This window comes from Amblyomma maculatum, chromosome 1, assembly GCF_055883805.1.
Source record: "Amblyomma maculatum isolate TAMU_Amacu chromosome 1, ASM5588380v1, whole genome shotgun sequence".
In the NCBI taxonomy this organism is placed as follows: domain Eukaryota; kingdom Metazoa; phylum Arthropoda; class Arachnida; order Ixodida; family Ixodidae; genus Amblyomma; species Amblyomma maculatum.
The window spans coordinates 198586645-198612574 of NC_139344.1; the positions used below are offsets into that span (position 1 = coordinate 198586645).

The 25930-nt window shown below is 41.9% G+C and overlaps 2 protein-coding genes across 4 annotated transcripts in view; one reads left to right on the top strand and one right to left on the bottom strand.

The window, feature by feature from the left end:
* The window catches only part of Wdr59 (WD repeat domain 59), a 74483-nt gene extending 63244 nt beyond the window's left edge, over nucleotides 1–11239 (top strand). For both annotated transcript variants that reach the window (XM_084589998.1, XM_084589999.1), the window contains 5 exons: nucleotides 7204–7270; nucleotides 7431–7548; nucleotides 9865–10007; nucleotides 10068–10175; nucleotides 10921–11239. In XM_084589998.1, coding sequence (XP_084446124.1) covers nucleotides 7204–7270; nucleotides 7431–7548; nucleotides 9865–10007; nucleotides 10068–10175; nucleotides 10921–11054 — 570 coding nt within the window. In that variant the 3' untranslated portion in view covers nucleotides 11055–11239. The remainder of the gene's footprint in view (nucleotides 1–7203; nucleotides 7271–7430; nucleotides 7549–9864; nucleotides 10008–10067; nucleotides 10176–10920) is intronic.
* Nucleotides 11240–20435: 9196 nt separating this feature from the next.
* Nsun2 (tRNA (cytosine(34)-C(5))-methyltransferase Nsun2) overlaps nucleotides 20436–25930 on the bottom strand; it is an 81893-nt gene continuing 76398 nt past the window's right edge. The window contains exon 19 of one of the 2 annotated variants that reach the window (XM_084590000.1): nucleotides 20436–20985. In XM_084590000.1, the coding sequence (XP_084446126.1) occupies nucleotides 20773–20985 (213 nt within the window). In that variant the 3' untranslated portion in view covers nucleotides 20436–20772. The remainder of the gene's footprint in view (nucleotides 20986–25930) is intronic. The other variant, XM_084590001.1, reaches the window with a different exon arrangement.

Genomic DNA, 25930 nt, shown 5'->3' on the forward strand with positions numbered 1-25930 from the left:
TAGAGAAGGCAGCTCAAATTTTGTGCTATAGTCGCTGCAGCCAGGGTGTTGAACCAGAATTATTTTGAGTTCGGGTTCACGCCTTTCAGGTTCGGTTCCGGCTCCAGAGACACATTTCGTTTCAGTTCAAACCGGTTCGACCCTACCCGAACCGGTTCATAGGGGTTCATACAGGTTCAGAAAAAAAATTGTGCATATTTTCTCACTCCAATTTTCTAATACTGACTTTTCTTTCCTGTTCCAGTATATAATAAAAGCTCAAAATTCATACAGTAGTCAGCATATCGATTTTGTCGTCAGATATTTCGGGCTCCACTTGATTGTACAAACCTCAGCAAAATGTTTACCATGTGTGACCAACAATTAGAGCAAGATGGGGAAAATAATGATTATCTTCATTGGCATATAACCAACTAAAGCTGTCACATGCCCAAAGAAAGTTAAAAGAAAATAATGTTTCCTGCTGCACTTTTCACAAAACTTCACATGAATTTATTTTAGGGCCAAATCTACTACTACATGTACAACAATGTTTCGTTCATCTTCCACTAAAAGACTTTGAGATCAGATCAAGGTCAAATCAAGCACACGCCCCAAGACTAACTATATATATACCACATGTGTGACTGCATATCGCACAGCACGCGGATCTTTGCATTTCACGTGTCTATGGAGGTGAAGCACAAAGGCAGCCACGTGTTGCGGCCTGAAAGGCGCTGACAGAAGTCCTCTCTGCCACATAGTGGAGTCATCGTATTTGCCGGAAAAACGAATCTTCTCGCTCCTGTGGCCGCGAAGCTATGCGACCAGTCTTGTTGCGCATCACGGTTGCCTGCATACGCGCACTATATACCTTCTTATAGAACCACTTTTAGGCTAGACTGGTGTGTTTAGTCGCATAATTTACAACAAGCATGACATGTCATCATGGCTACTCCCAAATATTTATTATATGCTCAGTAAATGTTGCCAACCTTTTTTTTTTGCCAGCATAGAAAGACCGAAGAAAGATGCCATTGTCGGGGGTTGTTGAAGTCATTCGGGTTCGGTGACAAGAGAGGATATGCTTTAGTCCAGAAAATGCTCTCTCAACGCTGACTTGCGTAGATGTCAAAGCAAGCAATGCTGTAGCTATTGAATACATTTCTGGGCGCCGCAACTTCTCCTCCTCCCGAATTCAAAACACTTGAGTCATTGCTTATACTGGGCACCTTCTCAAATGCATCGAGGAGGGTCTGTACCTCTTCAGTTTTAAGAGAACTACCGCTGTCTCAGAATCCTTGCTGGCAGTCTTCTTCTCTTTTCATAAGAAATACTTCAAGCTCATTTTCAGCTTGTAAGCTCTTATGGGGAGATTCTGCTGCCGCCTGCAGCTGTACTTGACCACCGCTGGTGATCTTACGAAGCCGCTTACATTTGGTGACTAAATGCTGTTTTGCTCGGCATCTTTCCTCGCTGGTCAATGCAATTTAATATCAAGGGTCTAAAAAAAATGGCTGCACAGAAAGATCACTCCTCAACAAAATCTTCTCGTGCCTTTTCATGGCGACTGCTATGTTTATCGCTATCAAGGTGTCAGGTTTGGACAACTCTATGAGACATTTCAACCAGGTACCGTAGAAATCACCTACTGTCAGTTGTTCCCTTTGTATTTCAACAGTAGCTTTTTCTACTGGCGCCAAAGCGGTTACTACGTTTTGTATGCCGTGCCAGTCTTTAAAGCAAAGCTCATATTTGCCTTCCCGCTGCCTCACAGTCTTTTCTTTCTTTCAATTTCTACCCCGCCGGGGTGGCGCAGTGGTTACGGCGCTCGACTACTGTTCCCAAAGACGCGGGATCAAATCCCCGCCTCGGCAGCAGCTTTTCGATGGAAGCGAAAACCAAGGCACCCGTGTGCCGTGCGATGTCAGTGCACGTTAAAGAACTCCAGGTGGTCGAAATTTCCGGAGTCCTCCACTGTGGCGTCCCTCATTGCCTGAGTTGCTTTGGGACGTTAAACTCTACAAACCAAACCAACCAACTTTTCAATTTCTCACACTGTAGTTCACCGATTGCACAATTACTGCCATTCCCTCCGGTTTTCTTTTTCCTTGGGGTCTAGTCACAGGTTCCTTCGGTCCGCTTGACTTCTTCCTTCTCCCTGCTTTTCAAGGTTTTGCCCTGACCTCCTTAGTCATCGCACAACACGTACACAAGGTTACCCACTGGTTTTCAGCTTTCAGTGCCACCTTTCTAGACTGTCCGAGTCATTCGCATCGATGATGGTGGATGAAGCGATAAAACTGTCTTTTTTTGACATCTTAGTTGTACGGCCCAAAGAGATAGCGCACCAAATAGAGCTTGTGAATTAATACTCCTACCAGTAATTCCACTCAGTTTCTTCCCCCATCCAATCTTCACATTTCAAGATCGGAGCTTCATTCCTGGCATAGTTTAACTTTCCAAGAGAAACAAAACAAGCAGACATCGCTAGGGACAAAAGGAAGAGAAAACAAAAGGGGAAATCAATTTATGCAATCATCTCTGTGTCAAGTTCAGATACAACTCAAGAACAAACCGGTAAATTGCATCCCAAGGCGACCTTCCCACCATCGGCGGCGGCTTATCATTCTGAAGTCTCGGTCAACCAAATTGTGTCTGCTGGTGTTCATCTGCTGGTGTTAGCATTGCATATGGCTGCTATGCACGTGCCATGTGACTCATTGCGGTGTCATCAAACGATAGGAAAATAACATGATTTGCGTGATATGTTCGTTTTTTAATTTTACTTTATTTATATTTGTTTATCTAAATATGTAATTTAACTCACGAATTATATGCTATTATTTCATCACTGCCTAGGAAGGCTCTAGAATGGGGCAACTTTCTCCATGAGCGGTGCAATTGAGCAGTGCAGCAGCCACCCGTGTTTAGGATGAAATGATAGCCCGGCGCCAGAGATTGGTGCTATGCATGTGGCAATATATTTTTTTCCCTTGTTGTTATCTTCTTGCAAGAAAAGATTTCCAACATGGTTGTGGTGTGTGCAGTGGTGCTTAGGAAATAAGCGAGAAGAGCTTTTTACATGCAGCGATAAAAGAAAAATTTGTTGCCAGCAAAAGTTGGTCGGAACCGTAACGCGAATCGGTTCGGAACGGTTCCTCCAATTTGTTCCGGTTCGGGTTCAGTTCGAAAATGGCCCAAAATAGCAGAAAAAATTTGGGTTCGGTTCCAGTTCCAGGCAAAAATTCGAATTTGGTTCTGGTTTTCGGTTCGGTTCCAGTTCGACACCCTGGCTGCAACACATCATGAGCAAATGTCACATCTCGTATGCTCAGTTTTTGCTTTTGTGCTGAAAAAGTGTCCCATTTCATTGTGCTGCAGGGCATTATAAACTGAGTTTTTCATTTCATGGCTTCAAACTTCCCATTGGCACTAACAACCCAATTGCAATAAATTAAAATGTAATCAGCGAGTTTTAGTGAATTGCATAAATAGAAGAGTGTTGTAGTAAGTTGTGTCCACCACACTCGAGTGTTGGTTCCTGCTAATTTTATTTTTTGTTTGTTTTAAACTAACTATTTTTAGGAATTTTTGAAAATGCTTATATAACACCCAGAATAAGTAGTGTCGCACGGCTGCCTCTTTACCTTGTAGAATTTTTCTTTTACTAGTGGCAGTCAGTTTTAGGGACTTCAGTTAGAGTGGCAAGTCTGTTGACATTGGCATTATCTGAATTTGAGGTGTTAAAAGGACAGGAAATGAATGCACTGTAGCACTTGAGCTTGCTTGTGCATATAAATAAGGCGGGGTGAAACTTCGAGACTTTTCTTTTGTCAGAAAAATATGTTACATTTTACAACTGCCTGATAGCACATTTCTTTACCTTTCAGAAAATGTGTTCTGCTAGACATTCACGATCTTAAAAATGCTTTATTATTTTTCGTGGTGGTGTCAAGAGGAAAGGTGGGAGTGCTCAGAGGCTTAGTTTGCATTTTTGCACTTCGTAAATCAATTTTCAGATTTTGCACCCACCCAACAAAGCACTTCTTTAGCTTTAGAAAAAATAATGCTGGTCAGAAATACTTTTTCACCTTTTTTCATGTTCATGTTCAATAGTGTGTCTTTTTGGACTTATTGGTTCATAGCTTCAAACACTGTAGCACAACAAAAGACAAGGACACAAGAACAAAACAAAACACCATGAACACGTTGAGGGGAAAGGTTGAGGCTTTCAGTGGCTATAACTGTGGGCAGCAGTATTGAAGGTTTGTGTACATTTTTCTCAGAGCCTATAAGGCACAAGAAAACAAAATTTTCCAGACATGTCGATCAGTGCCTTTTACATGAGCATGACTAGCATAAATAACCGAAGTCAATTTGCGCTTCTATAAAAAAAAAAGAAAGCAACGTTTGTAGGTTGCAATTTTATTGTTCCGAGGAGGGAAAGAAAACATAATAAATCCATTTCTTGCTTGACAAAAATAATCCTAATTATGGTCATATAACATATCTGTTTTTACTTCCAAGCAAAGATTTGAACTCTACATCTAATTATTTTGAGAAAAAGGTGCTTAATGAAAGAAACAAATGCAAAAATACTTGGCAAATTTTCTATCTAGTTTTGAGCTTTCATGCAAGTTGTGTTCATTTAGAAAATTTGTAGTAAACTTTATGCTGTAGTTTTTATTACGACTATACTAAAGCCAGTTTTCGAAAGCCGTTTTTAGAGTCTCATCCCACCTTAACATTGCAGAGGAGGATGCAGTGGTTATGAGAAAAAGAAATGCATGAAAACTATCAAGCACAGTCCACTGCCACTCCTTGCTTTGTTGCAGTTACCACTGCATGGTGGATGAGGTTATGAAAAGAGGAAACGTGAATTCCTCTGCCCTTCCTCCTGGGCTTGTGCTTGGCATTGTGAAGAGGAGAGGCAAGGCGTGTGGTTACTGTCATGCGAATCATAAATGTGCAATGTAACTAATTGAGCCTGGTTGTGAACAGGAGGAGGTTACGAGTAGTAGAAAAGACAGTCATGTGCTGTGCAATATCGGTGCAAGTTAAAAATCCTCAGGGGGTTGAAATTAATCAGGAGCCCTACACTGTGGTGACCCTCATAGCCTGAGTTGCGTTGGAATGTTGTACCTCGCATGCCAACACATACCACTAGGCACATGCATTCCTCAGTAGCCTTGTCCAGCAGCGGAAAATATACTCCTACTGAGCACTGTTTAAACCAGAGTTAAGCACACCTTGATAAACACCACGTCGAAAGATTCTCAGATGTTGCCAACACATTCGTTTACGACTAGGATAATGATCTTTTGTGAGCAAAAAAAAATAAGCTTTGAAAAGCAGATGTGAATGAGTACGCACACAAAAATTACATTATGTAATTACTGAAACTGAACAAGCAAGTGTGCTTGTTTCTTCATTTTTTGCTTTTCCACATTCTTAATTCCCCTCTGATTAGTGAAATTGTGCATTTCTGATGTAATCTAGGCAAGTCACTATTATGATGCCATAAAAGCATTTAACAGTTTAACAGTCCATTTAGTTTTGCAGTATCCTTATATCTTGAGCTTATGTGCATGAGCTGTTGCTCCATTGTTTTTTCACTCATCATCATCATTGGATGCACATGTCTCTTGACCTAAATGTTGAGAAATGGGCACTTAAACAGGCAAGACGGCTTGCTGGCAGTTTTATGCTACGTTTAAAAATAGTAGGGTTTTAAAGTGCTTAAACCGAGCAGGGCATGGGAAAGCTTTTGCGCACAGGTGGAAGTTGATGGAGACAACAGTGTGCTATGTGCAGCACAAGAGTATGTTGCAGTCTGCATGCCAAGCTGTGACGATGGGCATGACGTTTCATACTTGCTGCCAAAGACAAATTTTTTTTTTCGGCTTCGAATCCACTCAGATCTTTTTTTTTTTTTTTTTTTTTTTTTTTTTTTTTTTTTGTCCCAGCCGGGCAATGAAAGACGCAACATTCTTGTTTGAGTTTGAACATGTGAGGCAGTGCTTTTGCACTAAAGCTATCTTGGGTTTAACCTGGTTAGGAAGATACCATGTGAAAGCACTGTTTGAATTACCTGTGCCAGGACACGTGGACTGCAATGTCACAATTTGGCGGGCCAGTCAGGAGCGAGGCACAAGCAATATCATTCCTCAGCTCTGACAATAGACCTTTTCACAAATCGCAGCACTGCACCATCCCCTGGCGGATCCGCGCAAAGCATGATGGGAGAACGGAGCGATCGCCATTTACGTCGGCTGCTGGCAAACGTATTGGCGTGCTGAGCCGCTGCTTTCTGCCATCGTGCGTCTTCTTGTGCACGTTGTTGGTGCTTCCTTGCAAAATGCAGCAAGCCCCGGATTGCTTTGATGGTTAACTGCTTGTTTTTATCCAATTTGTTCGTGATTTTTGCAGCGAAAGCTTCACTACGCCATGTAAAGCCAAGGTCACTGTACGTAGCACACACCGCTACAGCGGATGCGCCGTAACCATGGCAACAAGCTGCTCTTGGGGTGCCCATGGGGTGCCGCTGGGCTCCAGATGCGCGCGTCGGCGCGGAGAGCAGAAGGGTTGTTTCCGCACTGCGCATGCGCACGCCGCCACGAGGAACTGCAGTGGGCGAACGCCGGACTTTTTCGTGTCGGCTGATGACCCGTGGATTTAGAACGCAACCCCTAACTGTACAACACGATGCAAGGGAATGGTGGGCACAGTGTAATTAAAAGAAAACAGCGGGAAGCAGCAGCGCAGCAAGGACGCCGAGATAGCAGAGAAAAGTTTGCCTGAGAAACGTGAGCGCGACGGCGCTCTGCTTTCCCAGGGGGCTTTGCGAGGCCGCTTGGTGGCACTGCGGAATTACTGGAAAGGTCTATTCTATGAGTAGGTACTTTTGCACCAGAACAATAATTTTTCATGTTTTAGTTGCAACGGAAAACACTGCAAGACTGAAGAATTGTATTTGCAAGCTCAAAATATTGAGTGCCCGCACATCTGAATTCCTCTTGTAATCATTTCATCCTCCAAAATTACTGGCTTGGCTTGAACTTTAACAAAAGCACCTCGTGTTGTTTAATGAGGTATTCTGTATGGCGTGGCAAGGTTTTGTATGTTTTCCACTGTTTGATAGAGTGCTGAAATACAGCCTGTGATAACTTCGGAAAATACAGTTTTTCTTTCAGAACACTAACTGCCATTTTCTTTCAATAGGTTGGTGGCTCTCCATACCACACAGTCACTGGACCTTCAGACACAGTCTTTAGTGGGCTGTACGTAGGTACTGTTTCAAATGGTTTTTTTACTACTTTAGTGTTCTTCTTCAGTGTTGAGGGAAATAAATTTTCTTACAGAACCAGAGATTATTAACGTTTATGAGACTAGGTATTTATTCAACAATCCTAATTTGTGTGTCCACATAAAACAAACTTTTTTTCTAGAATCACTGAAGCGGAACCGTTCAAATAGCTGGTCAGACTCAATAGACGACATTCGCTTCATGGACAGCAGTCCCGATCCACGAGAAGTAGAACGCACCAACCATAGAGCAAACTGCAAGTGAGTATTGCATGCTTCTGAAATTCATTCTTAAGCGATGTGTAATTACATGAAAATCCCATGTCTCTGAAAAGTGTTTCTGGAAAGGTTGCAGATCCTGTACGTGCACATAGTACATTAAGCATTGGCATTACTTGACATTGCATGCGCACCTTAATGTAGTACCCGTCACAGGCATTTATGGCGATTCCTTCAATATTTCAAAATTCTAACCATATTTCATGAGGAGGACCCTGAATTTTCTGTGGTGTATAGTTTTGCATTTCGTGAGTTCAAGTAAGTAATCCACAGTATTTTGTGGGAAAATATAATGCACATAAATATATATGCTTATTCTGGAAACATACCTTTCATATTCCTGAATGTCATCTTAAATTCAATGGTGGCCGGTGGGGTTTAGCATCACCTACTGCTTGGTGCTTTCTTCACTTGAAGAGACACAGTGCCTTCGCAAGGATTGAATATCTTTGAGAATTTCTAGGTGCACAAATCAAGCCTGTTCAACCAACCAACCAACCAACCCATTAAACTAACTGATCAAACAAGCGGCCAGTTCCCAAACAACCCAACAGACCCAATCCCGACTGACTGACTAACCAACCAACTAGAATTTTATTTCATAATGCTGAAAAAGAAGGTGTACAAACATAGCTTGCCTGAGCCCCTCCCCAAGACAACATCGACAAAGTAGCATGAGTAACGGGAATGCTTTCTTATGAAGAGAAAAAATATTACAGCTGAAAAATTATTCATATGTTAAATACATTCATAACACAACACCTTAAACAGACTAAACACCACAAAATGTACTCAGCAACTACAAAAAATAAGGCCACCTTTGTAAAGGTATGGCTCTGTGTGTTCTGCAAAGGAAACATTTTCTATAGCCAGAATAGCTTTCTTCTGTCAGCAGAAGAACATTATGTTAATTACGTAGTTTGTAAGAAACCTGCTGGTAATGGTATGTTGAAGATGTGATTGAATACTCTAGCACTTGCATAACCAGTCAGATTTTGAGTGTCCACCTGCATCCTGCCCATAGCTGTCTTTTAGGCTTCAAAAAAGAGCCATTGCATTTAAGGCACAAGCGAGATGCAAAAACAATATACTTGAGGTGGTTGGTATGCGTTGCAGTCTGAATGTTGGAAGCTCCATCCTCAAGTGACTCAAAAAGTCATTAAATTGGTCTGGTTCTGCTTCCCTTGTGCCTAGCCATCTGTTAGGAGTGTATTGGTGCAACAAGTCTCACTTGTTCTATTTAAAGCTTTGCTAATTTTTTTCCACACAATGTTACTCATTTGGAGACAGTTCTTGTAAAAGAATTTGATAATAGGATAGTCATCTTTTGCATGTTTCTTTTCTTCAACTTATTGTGGAATGTTTTTTACTTCACCTATATTTCTGGATCATGGGATTGGATAAAAAAGCCCGATAAATCTTGTTCCAGTTAGTAGTTTATATAAAAAATATCCTGTTAACCATGGTTTGCGTACTTCTTTTCTGCATGGCGTGTTTTTAATGAGACAACTGCTAAAATGGATGCTGGCGAGATGCCATATGCGACTTTTCCAGATTGTTTGGATGCAACGTTATCATAAAAATAGGCCTGTCACTAATGTCACTGTTGTGCAGAGCACGTCTTTCTGCACTGTCAATATTGAAGTTGGTTATAAACATGTTCTGAACACAACAGACCTGCACATTACAGTCCAAGGCAGGATCTGTGATTTATGCTTAAATTGGAAAAGGGTTACTAAGTAATGTTTGTTAGCCTATTAATCCTCACATTGTGAAGTAATCAAGAGAGATTATCCCAGTACAGTTAATGCACTTACATTCATAAGGCAATATAAAAATTTTCTTAGTTGTGCTGAAATTTTAGAAATTGTCGTGTCTTCAGCTACAGTTAGCATGTGGTCCATTTTATGCTGCTATTCCGAGTTGTGTGACAGTCGGCATCGAAGAATTCGAGCTGACTCTATGGCCTAAGGACAGTAAATAATTCTTTATCTAACTAGTCTATTTTCCCTCATAACTTATCAGAAAATGAGAAATAAGAAATTGTTGGACACTGCTGGAAGTCGCTCATGTGCACCTTTTTTCTTTACAAGAGCTTTTGAGTGATGCCAAAAATTGAGCTGGTAAGCACTGGCTGCTGAGAAAGTGTCGACATCGAACTTTATACCTAGCCACTATTTAGTGACAAGTATGACGAATGGAAAAGCTATGTTGCAGATTTGCAACACCAGGCAGTAAAGGGATAATTATTCGTTCATTTTACTTCGTACTGAAACTAACATGAATTTCTTTTCAAAGGTTGCTTGACCCTAGTAAATCTGCTCATTATGATGAATTTAAGAAGAAGTATGCAGAGATACTCTACAAATGGAAGTTGTATGAACAGAGAGCGTGTGTCCTGAAGTGCCTGTCAACAAGTCCACCTAAGGTGAAAGCAGTTGGTGAGTGCTGCGTTGTTAACTCTGCGATGAGCCTTGCTAATTTCTGTGCTCTCGTTACAGACTTTGTTACAGTATGCCATTACTGCAAGAGTGACGTTCGCAGTGTTCAGTGTGACGAGTGCAAAAAACTTACCTTGCACTGCATTGTCTGCCATCTGGCAGTACGAGGTATGTGTTTGCTGGTGTTTCGTGGGTGGGGTTTGACTAGTAGTACTGCCCGTGCAAAAAGGCAATTTTATTGTGTTACGTTGACTAGAAGGTTACATACTCTGAGAATGTTTTCGAGCCAGACCAGTAAGTGGGGCTTCATGTTTTGCTGCTCTCAGTATGTTTCACTGTATGTTCAAGCACATTCTTGAGTGTGTTATGCAAAAATTTGTGTGAGTTGCTCTATGATGCCTGTCGACAGGGTATATGTTAAGAACTAGGAGGAGCGGGGGTGAAGAGAACATACATTGTTTGTTGTGTAAAGAAGACTGGCTTGCGCTCGAGCTGCGTGGTCTTCGCCTAGTTCGATGCCTTCTTCAGTTCACAAGTCTTGTAGAAATAAACCCCCACCTTACATTTGGTGCCGGTGCCAGGTAAGATCCATCCTCTCACCCTGGAACTGCGCAGCCACATGTTACCACCTCTTGTGATGCCTGAAGACACCAACTACCAAGCTGTACAAGTTTGGCTCGGCCGTCATTTGTCCTGGCTCCCTCCGCCAGCGAGACCAGCCAGGCACGCAAACTAGGCGAAGACCACACGGCTTGAGCGCAAGCCCGTTGTCGTCTTTACAGTCGTTCTAATTTAAGTAGATTGCTTACCACATTTTGACATTATAGCTTTAGAAAAGGGGGATCCTCTTACATTTTTGAAAAGTTCTGTAGAAACATATTTTTGGCTTATTTTGTATTGCATGGTTGTACAGGCCAGTTTCACTTCTGCGTTTCCTGCGGACATGGAGGTCATGTTGTGCACCTGCTGGATTGGTTCAGAACTCAGTCACAGTGCCCATCAGGCTGCGGTTGCCGCTGTCTAGCAGAGGGAGAAGTGTTTGCTTGAACTGCCAAGCTAGTGACGCCTATAATGTGCTTCTATTGTTGTGGAAAGTGCCTTCTATAACAGAGGTGGTGTAATTTACCTTTGTTCTAAACAGATTGATTGTAAATAATTAATTTGTTACAAAGTTTCTCTGTTCATATGTAAAAAATGTAAAATACGTTGTAAATAAATGGTTTTGTTGCCAATTTCCTGTGCGTGCTTTCTCTAAAGCGCTGAGCTAAAAGCATCAAACCTGAAAACCAACTGCTTATTTTGACCTGCCTCTTAAATTTTTTACGTAAATTGTGTTATATTACAACTAAAGCAGTGTAGCAGTCACCAATGAAAGCATCTCTATACCCATGCCTTTAAGTATAGCTGCTAGAGGTAAGAACTGGCTTGTAGGAAAGGGAAGGTGCAGTATCTGCCTCGCTTATTGGCGGACACCTGAACTTCACAGGAAAGGTTGGAAACCAAGATGAGCAAGGTCCCCTTCAGCGTCTATTGAAAGCCAGAGGGAATTTTTAAAGCTAAAAAAATGGGAATTTCTGTGATAGTGCAGCCACATCCTAACGTGGTGTCGGGCACTGGAGTATGTACTAAGGTTTTAGTGCACAGTAAGGAACCACAGGCGGCTTAAATAAAATTCAAGCCCTCAAATGCGACGTCCACTGTGACACACATCACGTCCAACTTCAGTCGCTTAAGCAATTGCTCTCAAGAAGTCATCAGTTTACTGAATCAACAGAAGTCGATGCAAGATTTACTCAGCTGCAATACACAGTGCTGTTGGGTCAGTTGTCAATATAACATAGTAAAGCATTAACTGTTGCCAAAAAGCACTCAATCCACTTGCTGAAGAGCTTTGGACTCTGGAAGTAACAGGCTTGGGGCACCAACAACCCCGCATATACGCAAATTCTAGACAGTCGCTTGTGGCATGAAAGCAGCTTGGACATTACAACAGTTTCATAGCAACTGTGCTCAAAAGCAGCAATAACAAATTTTTTTTCTTTCTCGTGAGTAAAGAGCATTTTCAGAAGTATTTCATCCAGACAATGATAACATCGTTAGGAAATGTAGTTGTTTTTCATGTAAGTTGTGCTTTAGTTAAAAAAAATTGACAACACAGAGACTCAAGTTTTCTTAACTAACGATGCAAGTGGTATGAGTATTCCATGGCACTTTTCATAACTGTGTGCCACAAGTGTAGCCGCAACCACTTCTACTGCTTCAGACAGTCTGTGGGCGCCCTTTGAACAAATGATGCTTCAGGGGATAAAACTTATATGGGCCCAGGTCCTACTGTTTCCTCTCCAAGACCACATCTGCTCCAAGGTGATACAAAACGCCACGAAGTTGCCCATCTGGATCACTGGTTTGCTAGCACAGGTAAATGAGCACAGAGCAAGTTGACTGCAACCTGCACTCCAAACACTATTCTACACTCTCTCCCTTACTGTGTGGGAATAAAAGCAATATATAATGTATACAGTCTGGCCTTAGTACACTATATAAGGCAGCTCTATGCCTCCCTGTACAAGCATTTGCAAAGAAATGTTATGGCACAGGGATCTTTCTTTCCCTGACATCCTTTGATGTCGCATGGATCGTCAACTACATATTTGCAGAAATCTGTAAGTCAGCTTCACTTCCCTGCAAGGCTTGATTTTCGACCAAGAGGCCTCGGTCCCAGATGACACTCTCATAGGAACATTGCCAGTTGACTTCATTCATTCATTATTTATTGCATATCTTGCAAAATATAAACAAACATTAATAGACCCATAGCCATTGGCTAATAACGGGTTCATAATCAACATAAGATACAAAATAAAAGCAGCACGAGAACAAATGAAACAAAAAATACAATCCATAACACAGAACGAGAGGAAGAAGATGGTTGACACATTATGAAGGAGAACTGAACAAGGGTAAAGGGGGGTGCGCCTCAGTTCTGAGGTCAAGCCAACGTTTCCACAAGTAGACTTGTCTTAGTCTGGGCAAAGCGATCATCACTGGCAGGAGTTTAAATATGCTTTTGCTTTTCCGAAGAAGAAAAGCTGGGGAGGGGGAAAGTGGTTGAGAAGAAAGTAGGTCAAGGAGTGTGGAGGAGAAGGATGGGCAAGAAGAAAGGTCATAGAGTGAAGTTTCTTGAGTGAAATTTCTTCAGTATGTATTTCTCAGCCTGGAATCGGGGATCCTGTGGCCTGCAAAGGAAATAAAAGCCACAGTACCACGAAAAACTACAATGCCAGGTGGATGATTAGTCACCACTTTTAAGCAGGTTTGGTGCAGATACACCTTCTTACAAAGGGACAGGTTTTGCAAAGGGCCCTGATAAGGAATATATCTAAGGGGAACAATTCTTAAACCTTTCTGCAAAGGGAGGAGAGAGAGAGAGAGAGGACAAAATACAGAATAATAACCACAGTGAACCGCAACTGACATGAAAAAAAAAAGTGGTTATTATTCTGTAGTTTGTCCCCCCCCCCCCCCCCCCCCCCCCCCCTCCTTTGCAGAAAGGTTTAAGAATTGTTCCCTTGGATATATTCCTTATCAGGGACCTTTGCAATGCCTGTCGCTTTGTAAGAAGGTGTATCTGAATCAAACCTGCTTAAGTGGCGACTAATCATCCACCCATAGTAGTTTTTCCTGGTACTGCTGCTTTTATTTCCTTTGCAGGCCACAGGATCCCTGGTTCCAGGCTGAGAAATACATACTGAAGAAAAGTTTTTTTTTCTTTTTTTTTTTTTTTTTTCACTCTATGACCTACTTTCTTCTCACCCATCCTCTCCCTCCACACGCCTTACCCTCTTTCTTCTCACCCACTTTCCCCCTCCCCAGCTTTTCTCCTTCGAAGCAAAAGCATATTTAAACCCCCGCCAGTGATGATCCCTTTGCCAGACAAAGACAAGTCCACTTGTCAAAATCTTGGCTTGACCTGCGAACTGAGGCGTACCTCCTTTACCCTTGTTCAGTGCTCCTTCAATCCATAACACAATAACTCATAACATCCATAGTTTATCCAAAAAATCAATATAAAGTCACTTATTCACAATATTTCTGAAAAAAAAAAAAAAGAAAAAACCTCTTCAAAGCAGGAGTAAAATTAGGTGCTTGTTTTAAGTTTAGCGGCAAAGAATTCAAAATATGAGCACTGTTAAGTTCTACGAGCATTTTTCCATACAGATTCTGACATGGAGGTACATCAAAATTTTGGTATGTGGCAGCTGTTGTGTTTAGTAACGGAATTTTAAACAGTGATGGGAAGTGGATCATTAGTTGGTATGATTCTGTGAATGATCTGAGTAATTTTGAATTTGTACAGTGCTTTTAGTGGCAGAACATGAGATTTGTACAGGTATTTTGCTACCATTGATAGCTCCCTGAAAAGGAAATTAATTCTTAATGCGCGTTTTTACAGATAGAATACAGGTTCCAGGTAAGTATTAAAGGTGTTTTCCCATGACTCAATGCAGTAACTGAGGTCACTTTAAAAAAAAAGGAAAAGTAAAGAATGCGTAGCATGGGGTATTCGAAACATTCACGAGCCTTAAGTAAAATAAAACATCTGTATGCCAGCTTCGAACAAAGATGTGTAATGTGTGTTTTTCAATGCATGTGATTCAAAAGATACACCTAAATACTTGTAGGAGACAACTTGCTGACGTTTTGTTCCGCATAATGATATACTCAGTTCTACAACATTCAACTGGTTTTCCAGGAATCAAAAATTGTGTACTTCGTCTTAATTAAGATTTAAGGTTAGTTGATTAGATGTGAACCACATAAAAACATTTTCTAACTAAGCAGAAATTTTATCTTGAATTTCATGCAAATTCTCTCCAGTAAACACAACAGCGGTGTCGGCGTACAATAACAGTTGACTGTAATTTAAGATTGCAGGGAAATCATTTATGTAAAGTGAGAAGAGTGCAGGACCAAAAACTGAACCCTGCAGCATGCCACTTAAAACAGTTTGAGATGTAGAGGTAAATTTATTTAATACTGTATGCTGCTGACGGTTACTGAGGTAGCTTTGAAATAAGTTCAGTATTTTACCCCTGAACCCATAGTTGTCAATCTTGCTCAGTAATATCTGGTGGTTAACTGTGTCGAAAGCCTTTTTTATATCGTGATACACCACGACAGCAATTTTATTCTGGTGGAGAGCTGTATTTAACATTTGTGTAAGAGCAAGAACAGTGGTGGAGGTAGATTTATGACATCGGAAACCGTGTTGGTGGAGGCTCAGAATGTTGCATTTGGATAGGAATTTATTTATGTATGCACAGAGAATCTTTTCAAAAACTGTGTTGATTACACTAATAATTGATATCGGCCTATAACTTGATAGACTGGAGCGATCTCTGTCTTTAAAAATTGGAACAACTTCTACAAACTTTAGTTCACAAGGATTAATTTCGCATTCAAGAGAGTGATTAAACAGATGAAGGAGGGGGTCTGCTAATATGTCGATATTGTCCTTAATCAGCTTTACCGGAATTTGATCAAGCCCTACTGCCTTACTGGTTCTTAACTCTTTAACTAGTGCTATTCTTTCATCTGCTGTAATATCCTCAATAACAAAAGTATTCATAACCGATTTCATTGACTGCGTGTATTCAGTGACTGGTGGTAGTTGGGCCGCCAGTTGTGGTCCAATAATTACAAAATATTCATTTAACTCATCTGATGTTGCTTGATCAATAAAATCGGGCAGTATATGTTCGTCTGAATGGAGTCCCAATGCGCCTGTTACGATGTTTCAGATTTTATTAGTGTTTCCATAAGTGTTATGAATAAGAGATGAATAGTATTGTCGCTTCCTTTCTCGAACTAGAGATACCGACAGGTTTCTTAAGCTCTTAAATTAATTTAAATAATAAGTTGAGTTGAGATGAGTTGGGTTTTTTGGCACATAGGCAACTAAGGCCATCAGTTTTAAGTATTAGTTTTAACATGTTTCCATTTATTATGCCATTTTTCGTTTTCCTTTAGTACGCCCAAGATTTCGTTAGTCATCTATGGGCATATAAGTGCATTATATTTAACTGAGGCCTTTCGTTTGACACTCTGCAAAATTGCATCCTCAATAATGGTGAAAAGGTTTGTGTATTCATTGTTTATGTCACTATTGTGGGTATCTAAGAAGTTTGCTGTAGGAGCTCACGGAGTAATCGCTAGTCAATCTTTTTCTGCGGTTCACGGCCATTAGCTTTCGGACTTATTTTTCCTTGGATTTGTGATAAGCTATTGACTCTAGATAACTTCCAACCCATCTGTTACAGGTGATGTTACTAAGCGCATGGTCAATTAATGTACTTGAACTACCGGTTATAAGTGTGGGCTCTGTTAATTGCATATATTATACGACTGTAATAGTAAGGTGCAATTATTAGCTTCTCCAGAAAGATCTATATTAAAGTCTCCCACAATTATAACATGGCTACCTTTTTTAGATGCCAAGGCTGCTATCACTGATTCAAGTTTTTCAAGAAAAATTGACATCACAGAACCAGGAGGGTGGTAGACCACGCCGACAATTATACCACATTCAAGTTTTATGAAAAGGGCCTCCTTTGTACAATCGCTGATAGTAAGGGTAGAAAGAACATTATAAACTACGTTCTCCTTTACAAAGAAGGCAACACCACCACCTCACACGCGTGATACCCTTGGTCGGGAGGAAAATTTGAAAGGGCGATTCTTTATCCTTAAGCCAGATTTCACGAACAGCAATCACGTCAAACAGAAAACTGTGCTGGGAACGATAAGCAGTCAGTAAGTTGAGGATTTTTTTAATACTACGCATATTACAGTGAAAAACTGAGAACACGTCTTCTTTCTATTTGATCAAAACTAAAAGCCATGATGAAACAGAAGTGCAAAAAAAAAAAAAAAAAGCAGTAAATAAGACCAGCCAGGTCACTCTCGCATATGATCCTTAACACAGTTCAGGTTTCCATTTTTCTCACCAGGATCTTTCCCTGCGAAACCAAAGCAAACTTCCATTTTTTCTCTTTGCATAATTGACGTGCCTTACTCAGCAGGATCTTGTTTTCAATACAGAGGTGCTCATTGATACACAACGGGTTTCTATCCTCAAAGCCAAGAACATAGTGTTGATTCTTGTCTTTCTAGCCGCAGAGAAAAGTTTATCCCGCATAGCACAGGTGGAAAACCACAACACAACATTTGTGCAATGCTTGTCCTTTGAACGGACACGATATGCAACATCAATGTCATCATCTGAAACATCAACTTCCACAGAGGTAGCTATTTTTCTCACTGACGTGCACATCCTCATCCTTTACCACCGGTATGCCTTTAATCTCTACGTTCTGACTACAGCTGTATTGCTTTAGCTCGATTATCTCTTTCTTAGCTTCCACAATTTCTTTCTTCTTTATCCCGCATAGCACAGGTGGAAAACCACAACACAACATTTGTGCAATGCTTGTCCTTTGAACGGACACGATATGCAACATCAATGTCATCATCTGAAACATCAACTTCCACAGAGGTAGCTATTTTTCTCACTGACGTGCACATCCTCATCCTTTACCACCGGTATGCCTTTAATCTCTACGTTCTGACTACAGCTGTATTGCTTTAGCTCGATTATCTCTTTCTTAGCTTCCACAATTTCTTTCTTCATATGCTCAACTTCCCCTTGGCATTGAGAGTTCTGTGCCTTCACTTCAGCTACCTGACGACAAAACTCATCGATGTCCTTCTTGAACTCCTCAAAACTCTCATTCATCAAGCCCATTGCCTCTCGTATACCCTCAAGTTCTGAATGAATTTGAGTGTTAGATGTGCGCTCCGCCGGTTGCAAACATGTCAAGCTTTGCAGGGACGTCGGATAACACTTTCACAACTTCTTTTATGATGTTCGGCTGTTTTTCACCAAAAGTTTCAGCGAAAGACGTCTCACTGATAGTACCAGTGTTTTCCATAATTCAAAGTACAGTTGAACATGAATGAGTCCGAAATGTAATCGCTATCACTGTCAGGCAAAAAACAGGCAACAGGCAGCACACTCTTGGCAGCAACAGCGATGGTGTAGTTCAGTATTTCTATCAGAAGAGATGAAATTATCATCGACCTGTAAAGTTAGGGAAATTCTGTTATGGCCTGTCCGTACGCGGTCGCTGCAGCTGCCAAAGTGATTGCTGTACGCCGGGAATGCCCCCCCCTTGATGACGATAAGCCAGGAAAGGGTTCCAGCTGGTAAAAACAGATGGCAGCAGATGTGTGAATCCAGTCAAAACGTGAAAAGGTGGGGTCTTCTTGACGCAGAAGCCGATGATGTGCTCCGGGACCGCTTCCAATACATTGGTGGATCTGTAAAGTTAGGGGAATTACGTTATGAACTATCCGTACGCGGTCACTACAGCTGCCAAAGTGATTGCCGTACGACGGGAATGCCGCCCCCTTGATGAAGGCGATAAACCAGGAAAGGGTTCCAGCTGGCGAAAACAGATGGCAGTAGATGTGTGAATCCAGTCGAAACTTGAAAAGGTGGGGTCTTCTTGACGCTGGGCAGTGCGCAGAAGCTGATGATGTGTTCCGGGACCGCTTCCAATATGTTGGCGGATCTGTAAAGTTAGGGGAATTCCGTTATGGCCTGTCCGATCTGCATGGATTCGGTACCGGTTTATGGGACTTAACATCCCAAAGCGACTCGGGCTATGAGGGATGCTGTAGTAGAGGGCTCCCGATAATTTCGATCACCTGGGGTTCTTTAACAAGCAGTAACGATAGACAGTACATGGACGCCTTATGTTTTGCCTTCACTAAAATGCGGCTGATGCAGCCATCTGCAGGTCAAGCCCAGGTTCTTCAGCTCAGTAGTCGGGTGCCCTAAACACTAAACCACCATGGTGGGACGTACGTTGATCCCGTAAAAGCCACCAATTTGCCTGTGTCATCCCCCCCAACAACGCATGATGACCTCTCCTGCTTTCCCAGAACTTTCGGCTGCTGTGGTGTGAGTGCATTCTTATCCATGTGCATCCTTCTCCACCCATGGCAGACGAGGTAAGCCTTAACAAGGCACTGAGGCAACATTACACATACCTTCAACACTCAACGCACCTCACGAGGTGGTAAGCTTGAGGTATCCAAGCTTACCCCTTTGCAGGCTTACACATTGTGCGTCATACAGTTTAATATGTTCATCAAACCCTTCCAACATTTTCTATATTTTCACTTTGAACACGACTGCCCTAATTGTCACCGCCCCTACATAAAAGTAGAACACTTCTTTTTTGACTGCCCCACAGCCATCCATTTTCTATGCCAACCCAACTTTCTCGCCAATGGCAGATGTGACTGGCCTCAGTCGCTTATTTTGACCAGTGAGTCTTGTCTGCTTGGCACGAGAGACATGTAAGGTCTTAATATGAGCTGCAGTAAAGTCAGTTTCTATATCCATCAATTGATTAAACGGAGCTACAATGAATACTATGTGTGTCTACTGCTGCAGAAAATCCCCACAAGGAGACAGGGTGACCGCGGAGGTGCGTCGCTGAACACTCGGTGTCAGCGGCTTCACAGGCTCAGTGTGTGTGGCATGGAGCAATTGCAGAGGAGAAGGAGAAGCAGGCCGAGTGGATTTCAGACCACAATGCTATCACATTCTCTACACGTGATGTAATTAGGTGTTGCGTAAATTTTTAGGACTGCAATGTATTATATTAAAGCAGTTTGTGCAGAAGTACCCGACTGCTTTCCACAAGATTGCACAGCTTGCTTATCAAGACAAGCATCAAAACATGTCTGCAAGCTCAAAAGAGTGAGCATGTGCAAACTTTAAATTTTGGCAACAAGCACATTTCATCAGGTTCCGCAGCAACGCATTTTAGTTGGTAATATACCTGCATACTCCAATGACTTTATATGACCGACAATACATTAACCCAAGCACACTTTCCCACAAAACACTGTGGAGATGATTGCTATGCTCTCATTTTTACAAGGTGCAGGGGTCCTCAAACCGCGTTCTGTAGGCCACTGTTGTCGGTTTTGCGAGCTCCCACGCCGGTATCGGCAGTGCCAGTGCGAAGTTTTGCCACCAGCAAGCCAATCTGCGCCAAAAAGCCAGTACCTGCTGAGGTAGAACAATTATCCTACGCCAAGGTGCTACCAGACCAGGCAGCAGCAGATACCCAATGAAAACCACGCAGTGGTTTTCTGCATTTTTGTTTTGGTGTTAGAAGTTTGAGCATGACTGAGAGGTGGGCAAATAATGCTAATTGTCAAAAGCAAGAAAACAAACAAATACTTATAAAAGTGAATTAAACGACAAAAAAAAAAGGGGGGGGGGGGGGGGGGGGGAGTCCACGCTCAAACAACATTGCCAGACTGTGATGCCTGCGACAACAGATCGTGATGAGGTGGGGGCCCTTGGCACATTATGATGGTTGCTGGGGTTTGATGCATTAAGAGCCCCTCAGCTAAGGGGAGTCAGTCAATTTGCTGACATGGGAAATGTCGATAGCAAGGAAAGCAAAACAATGCTCAAATAACTGAAAAGCTACTTCTGGCTGTCTTACTATTTCTTCATTAATAAAGCAGCATTAAAAACAGCACTGCACAACAATAAGTAGCATTTTTTATCTTGTAATATGCAAAAGATCTCCCATATATGATGAACCTTTTAATGCACTTCTGAATGTTCTTGGAGAGCACTGAATGCTAATCACTGAAAACATTAAATAAAAACATTTCAGTCAGATTTATGACCCTTTAAGGGAAAAAAAAAAAAAAAAGACTGTAGTGGATTCCAAAATGTTGTCCTGCCTCTAACAGTCACCTTCAACTTTAAATTCATTCTCTGCATTTTCTTGTGTTGTTTCTTCTGCATCCTCCGCTGCTTCTTCAGGCTCCAGGGGTTCCATCTTGGGGGTGTCCTCTGGTTTCTTTCTTCTATCACGTTTCTCTAAAAAATGAATAAAAATAAACAACAGTTCACCTGCATTGCACGCAATGCGTCCTGCTTACTACAATAATTGTGCTCGCACAGAAAGGGTGCCTTGGTTCGCACATTATCCAAAACCCAAAACGAGCAATACAAAAAAATTTAATCGGGATGAATATAGCCTCGCGTGCAAATATGTACACTCTAATGTGCAAATGAGGTACAGCTGCAACCACCATTATGATGGGCCAAAATATAATAAACAGCACTGCAAGACTGCAGGTACTACTGTGCCAGCCGTAATAATACAGAGCACACTTTGGCGATGAGACTCGTCTCAAGCTTCATCTCAAGCACATGTCGATGGTGTGTTCGCATATGAACCAAAGACACCATCACGTAGCATTTTCTATGGTATACATGAGAAAAATTAAAATGCTGAACTGTGCTTCCAATACTACGGCTGCACCTGTACATATGAACCAGCTTTTACACGTATAAAGATGCACACAAAGCCTCACTTCCAGCGTGTGTGTGCGTGCACACAACTTAGAAGAGCCACGAGAATTTGCCTTGTCGGAGGTTCGCAAAAAGTGTACATTCGCATGCGCGCGGTATCTAAATAACGATTACATGAGAGCAATAAACAAAGTTGCTTACTAGTAAAGAGTAGTTGGTGTGCAAACATTCGACATTTCAAATAGATTTTATAAAGAAATTGATTCCATTTGTACTGCATATCCACTACATGAACTATTCGCAAATATTTCAAATAATGAAGGTGCAGTTGGCAAACCTCCTTAATGATCAGAAATTACAATTTTCTGGTTGATCTAAACTGCAACGAAACACTGCGGCATTTCCAAAAGCTGTATCTCGCACATGTCACACTATTTAGCTTGCTCTTTCCTCAAGGAAGAGACTGCTAGCACACGGAAAAGCCCGCCTGCATGAGCTTGCATGGTAATGCCCTGATGGTCATGGAGAGCCACTGTCACACAACTGCTGCGCCCTCGGGGGTCAGAAAGCAAAGTGCAGCCCCACACAAGACGTCAAAGTGTCTATCCATAATGCAGTTGACAACTAGATCTGAACTCAACTGGCAGCAACCATCTTGTATATTTGTTTCACGCATGCACGTGGAAGCAAGCCAGCTTACAGCAGACCACACAAGGCAACAAATGTGGTCTGCATGCACTGCTGCAGTTGTTTTGCACTGAATGCTTTCATTGTTCCCACATTTTTCTGACTGTGGCCTAAAAAGCATACTCTTTAGCATAGCTAAAAACTAGGGCTGTGCTAATATTGAAATTTTCGAATATGAATCAAATATCTGATTAGTAAAAAAAAAGAAAATTAAAAAGCAGCAAGCACTGTTAGTCTTATTTATTTCAGAATTCAAACAGTATTTGCAAATAAAATTAAACCATAGCCAGATACAGGTCAAGAAAAAAGCGGCAAACAGCCCTCAAAGGACACCCGCCCTCCAGCCAATGGCATTGGTCCAAATATGTAACGTCGATGCGTACATGAGAAAAAAAAAAAAAAAATAAAATAAAATAAAAAAAAAAATAAAAAAAAAATAATTAATAAATAAAAAGGAAAAAAAAAAACAAAAAAAAAAAAAAAAAACAGGAAAACATGTTCTTTCGAGCTCACGGTCTTGAGGACTTTTACCAAAATGGCCGCCCCTGGTTGTCGCGTCCCTTCGTCGGTGTCGCCGCCAGCAGTGTCACATCGTAGGGCTCCGTGGTGGAAAAGAGATGCAGCGAAGTGCAGAACAAAGAAGCGGTTTCGTGAAAACTCGACAGTGCTGAGATTCTGAAATTCACCATCAGAATTTTTTGTACTCTGATGAGCGAACGACTATCGATCGAATTGAGTAAAAGTATGTATTTTTGCTGGAATTCACGAAGCGTTTATGAACTATTTGCCAGCACGGACTCAATCGAAGAAACCACATTCTAAGCACTACTCGTAGGTGCAAGGCGGTCGGCCGTAACGTCATGATATAGCTCGGCAGCTATTGGTTGGAGGGGGGTCCTTTGATAGCTGGATGCCGCTTTTTTGTTGACCTGTATCCGACTATAGAATTGCACAGAAGTGTGTGCTCTACTGAAAAATCCAGTATACGAGAACTTTTTGCAGGGGATTCCCTATACCAGTTTTTTGTACAGGGAAGGACCTGCATGAAAATTGGTGCAGCTGTCATACCACTGCTGAATACAGTACACTCTCAATAATTCGGCCTTGAAGGGAGTAGAAAAAATGCCCGAATTAACCGAAACCTCAAATTACTGAATGAGCCTGAGAAAACTGCCGAAAACCGTTTGTATCACAGTAATTTCAATCTGGTAAACACCTGTATAATAGTTGTCCGCATCTGAGATGAAACCGAAGTAAGAACGAAGTTTCTTCCAGGGTTCATCAAGTGCTTCACTTTGCACACACTGTCCAGAAGGCTCTCTTCACAAAGGGAACGTCCCTCTTCAGTCTTCACAAAACGGCCCCGTCACATTTTAAGGATGCTTCACTGCACAGCCCATGCGCTAAAGAATTGCAGTGAAGCGAGCAATGCAGGGAAGCTGTGGTGAATTCGAAAATTTTTTAATATTCGGAAATTCTTAATATCAGTATTTCGAGTACAAAGAGATAACAAACATATTTGATTCGTATTCGAAATTCAAGTATTCGCACACCCCTGCTAAAAACTATACTTCTTAGGCCCCAGTGAAAAAGAAAAAAATGTACGACAGATGTGAAAAGCACTATAGCAGCTAACAGCCTGGTAACATTTTCATGCCTTTGCGACATAGTTGGCATGGTTGACGCCCATCACAGGGCTTTCAGTCCAACGAAAACTGATACACGAGAGCCAAGTGGGCTACGTGTCATCTTAAACACCATTGGGCGGCAGTCCATAACCGAAGCTTTGCTTTCAGGTGTCGAGGAGGAGCATAGAAGGGATGGTGCTCCTAGCGTTGCTGCTCAGTGCATTTATCAAGCCATTTTGTTCATTTTGCCAGTTACTTGCCCCGCCATTCGTCGACCAGTAAAGCCAGTTCAGTTCAGTCGTGTCCGACTCTTCGTGACCCTATGGACCATATCACGCCACGCTTTCCGGTCTCACTATCTTCCTAACATCCCATAACTTCATCTGCCAGTAAAGCCACTCCTCCAGTAAAGTGATATCCACCTTACAATGCTTCATGACAACATTCAGTAAACAAACTCTCATCTTTCCTGCGTGAGCAGTAAGTCAAACTGCGATATAAGCCTTTTTTTTTTTTTTTTCCCCTTTTTTCCCCTTTTTTCCCCTTTACCAGCCCCACTGATCGAAAGACCCGTTGGCGGTGACCCACTTTCATGATTCGCCTGTAGCAGTATCCACATTGGCTTGGTCTTCAAGAGGGTGTCTTCGCTATGTTCTCTGCTAGCTGTGGCACTTCGTCTGCGCGAGGCGGCGTGTCCCCTACAGCCAGACACGTCTTGTCGGGTCACACGTTGCTGTCTATGCGTTGTTAGAGTAAGTCTCGATTCAGTCAGCATTGCGACAGCAACTGCTGAAGTCTGGTTCAAAGCAGCATCTGTCAGTATGTGACCTGAGTGTTATGCGCCGACGAAAGAGCTTTGCGAGTGGATCCCTGTGTGTGAGTGCTTGCGTAAGCGTGGAAGTGGTAGCCATGCCGGCGCTGCAGGACGCAATGTGAAAAGGCTCTTGTGGCCTCTGCGGCTGTGTTCGTGCTTTTGCATTGTCAATGCCCTATCCAATCTTTTGTAGCGAAAGCTACACTGTGGTAGGTTTTCAAGCCGTTGGTATGGCACTGTGGAAAAAAAAGAATAAAAACGAAGACGAAGAAAAGAAGTAGAAGAAGAAAAAAGGTAAAAGAAAAAAGAAGGAAAAGAAGACAGATAACTCGGTAGTTGGTAGAGGCAAATGACAACAGCGAGTTGCTAGGACAGAAGGTTCGTTCAAACGTTGTGATGGTGGTGGGCCCCAAAGTTCGATGTAGAGACAATGTCATACCACTAAAAGTCTTCTACACCCGAATGAGAATGATCAACGACGAGAGGCAAAGGGTGCTCATACGTGAAGTGATTCCCCTATGGCATAAATAAAGCTGAAACCATGGAGTAAACTACTATGTGCAAAAGCCATGTCTTTACTTTGAAGCCAAACCTAAGCGTATCTGACTTGAAAAATCGCATTGGTTTCTTCCATCTCCTTTTCTCCCTATGGCAGCAAACCCTACTTGCAGTTTTTTTTCTGTTCGCCTTTCACCTGGTTAGCCGTGCAGTAGAGACTCAAACTATTCATGGCTGAAAAAATCCGCGCAAAAAAAGACTAGAGACCAGAAGAAAGATAGACACAGGGCAACTAGTCTCTTTTGCGCTGTTTTTTCCAAACATGAATTTATACCAACTCGCCCAAATGAATGTTCTACTCAAACCATTATTCTTTCTTTTTTTACTTTGTAACTTGTCCTTTGCAGCCCGGGCATTATTACATTTAAAACCTTAACATAATGAACACAAATATTAAAAATTACTGACTACAGCAACCTCTTCCTGAATATTTTTGATGATGTCATTTTTTTTTATATATATCAAACGTGGTTTGCCCTGAAACGGATATTGGGAACTGCTCAGCGTCAAGTGTTACCTGCCCAAACCACAGGCAGCAGGCTTCACCGCACCATACAAGCAACTGGTGGTGGTGTGGCAGGCATTAGCACTAAGTTTTGCACTTTTACCGTGCACTGTAATATTCATATCTCGCACTTCTCAACAGCAGCATGAAAGACGGCATGAACGCTTGTAGCCTTACAATAGCCCTCCCACACTCGTATCGGCTGTTACGTTGATGGTAAAAATGATACCTTTTGCTCTAGCATACTATTTCCTACGCTAAAACTGAAAATGGAGCTAAAGCTTTGGAGAGAGAGACTAAACTTAATTTAATCTT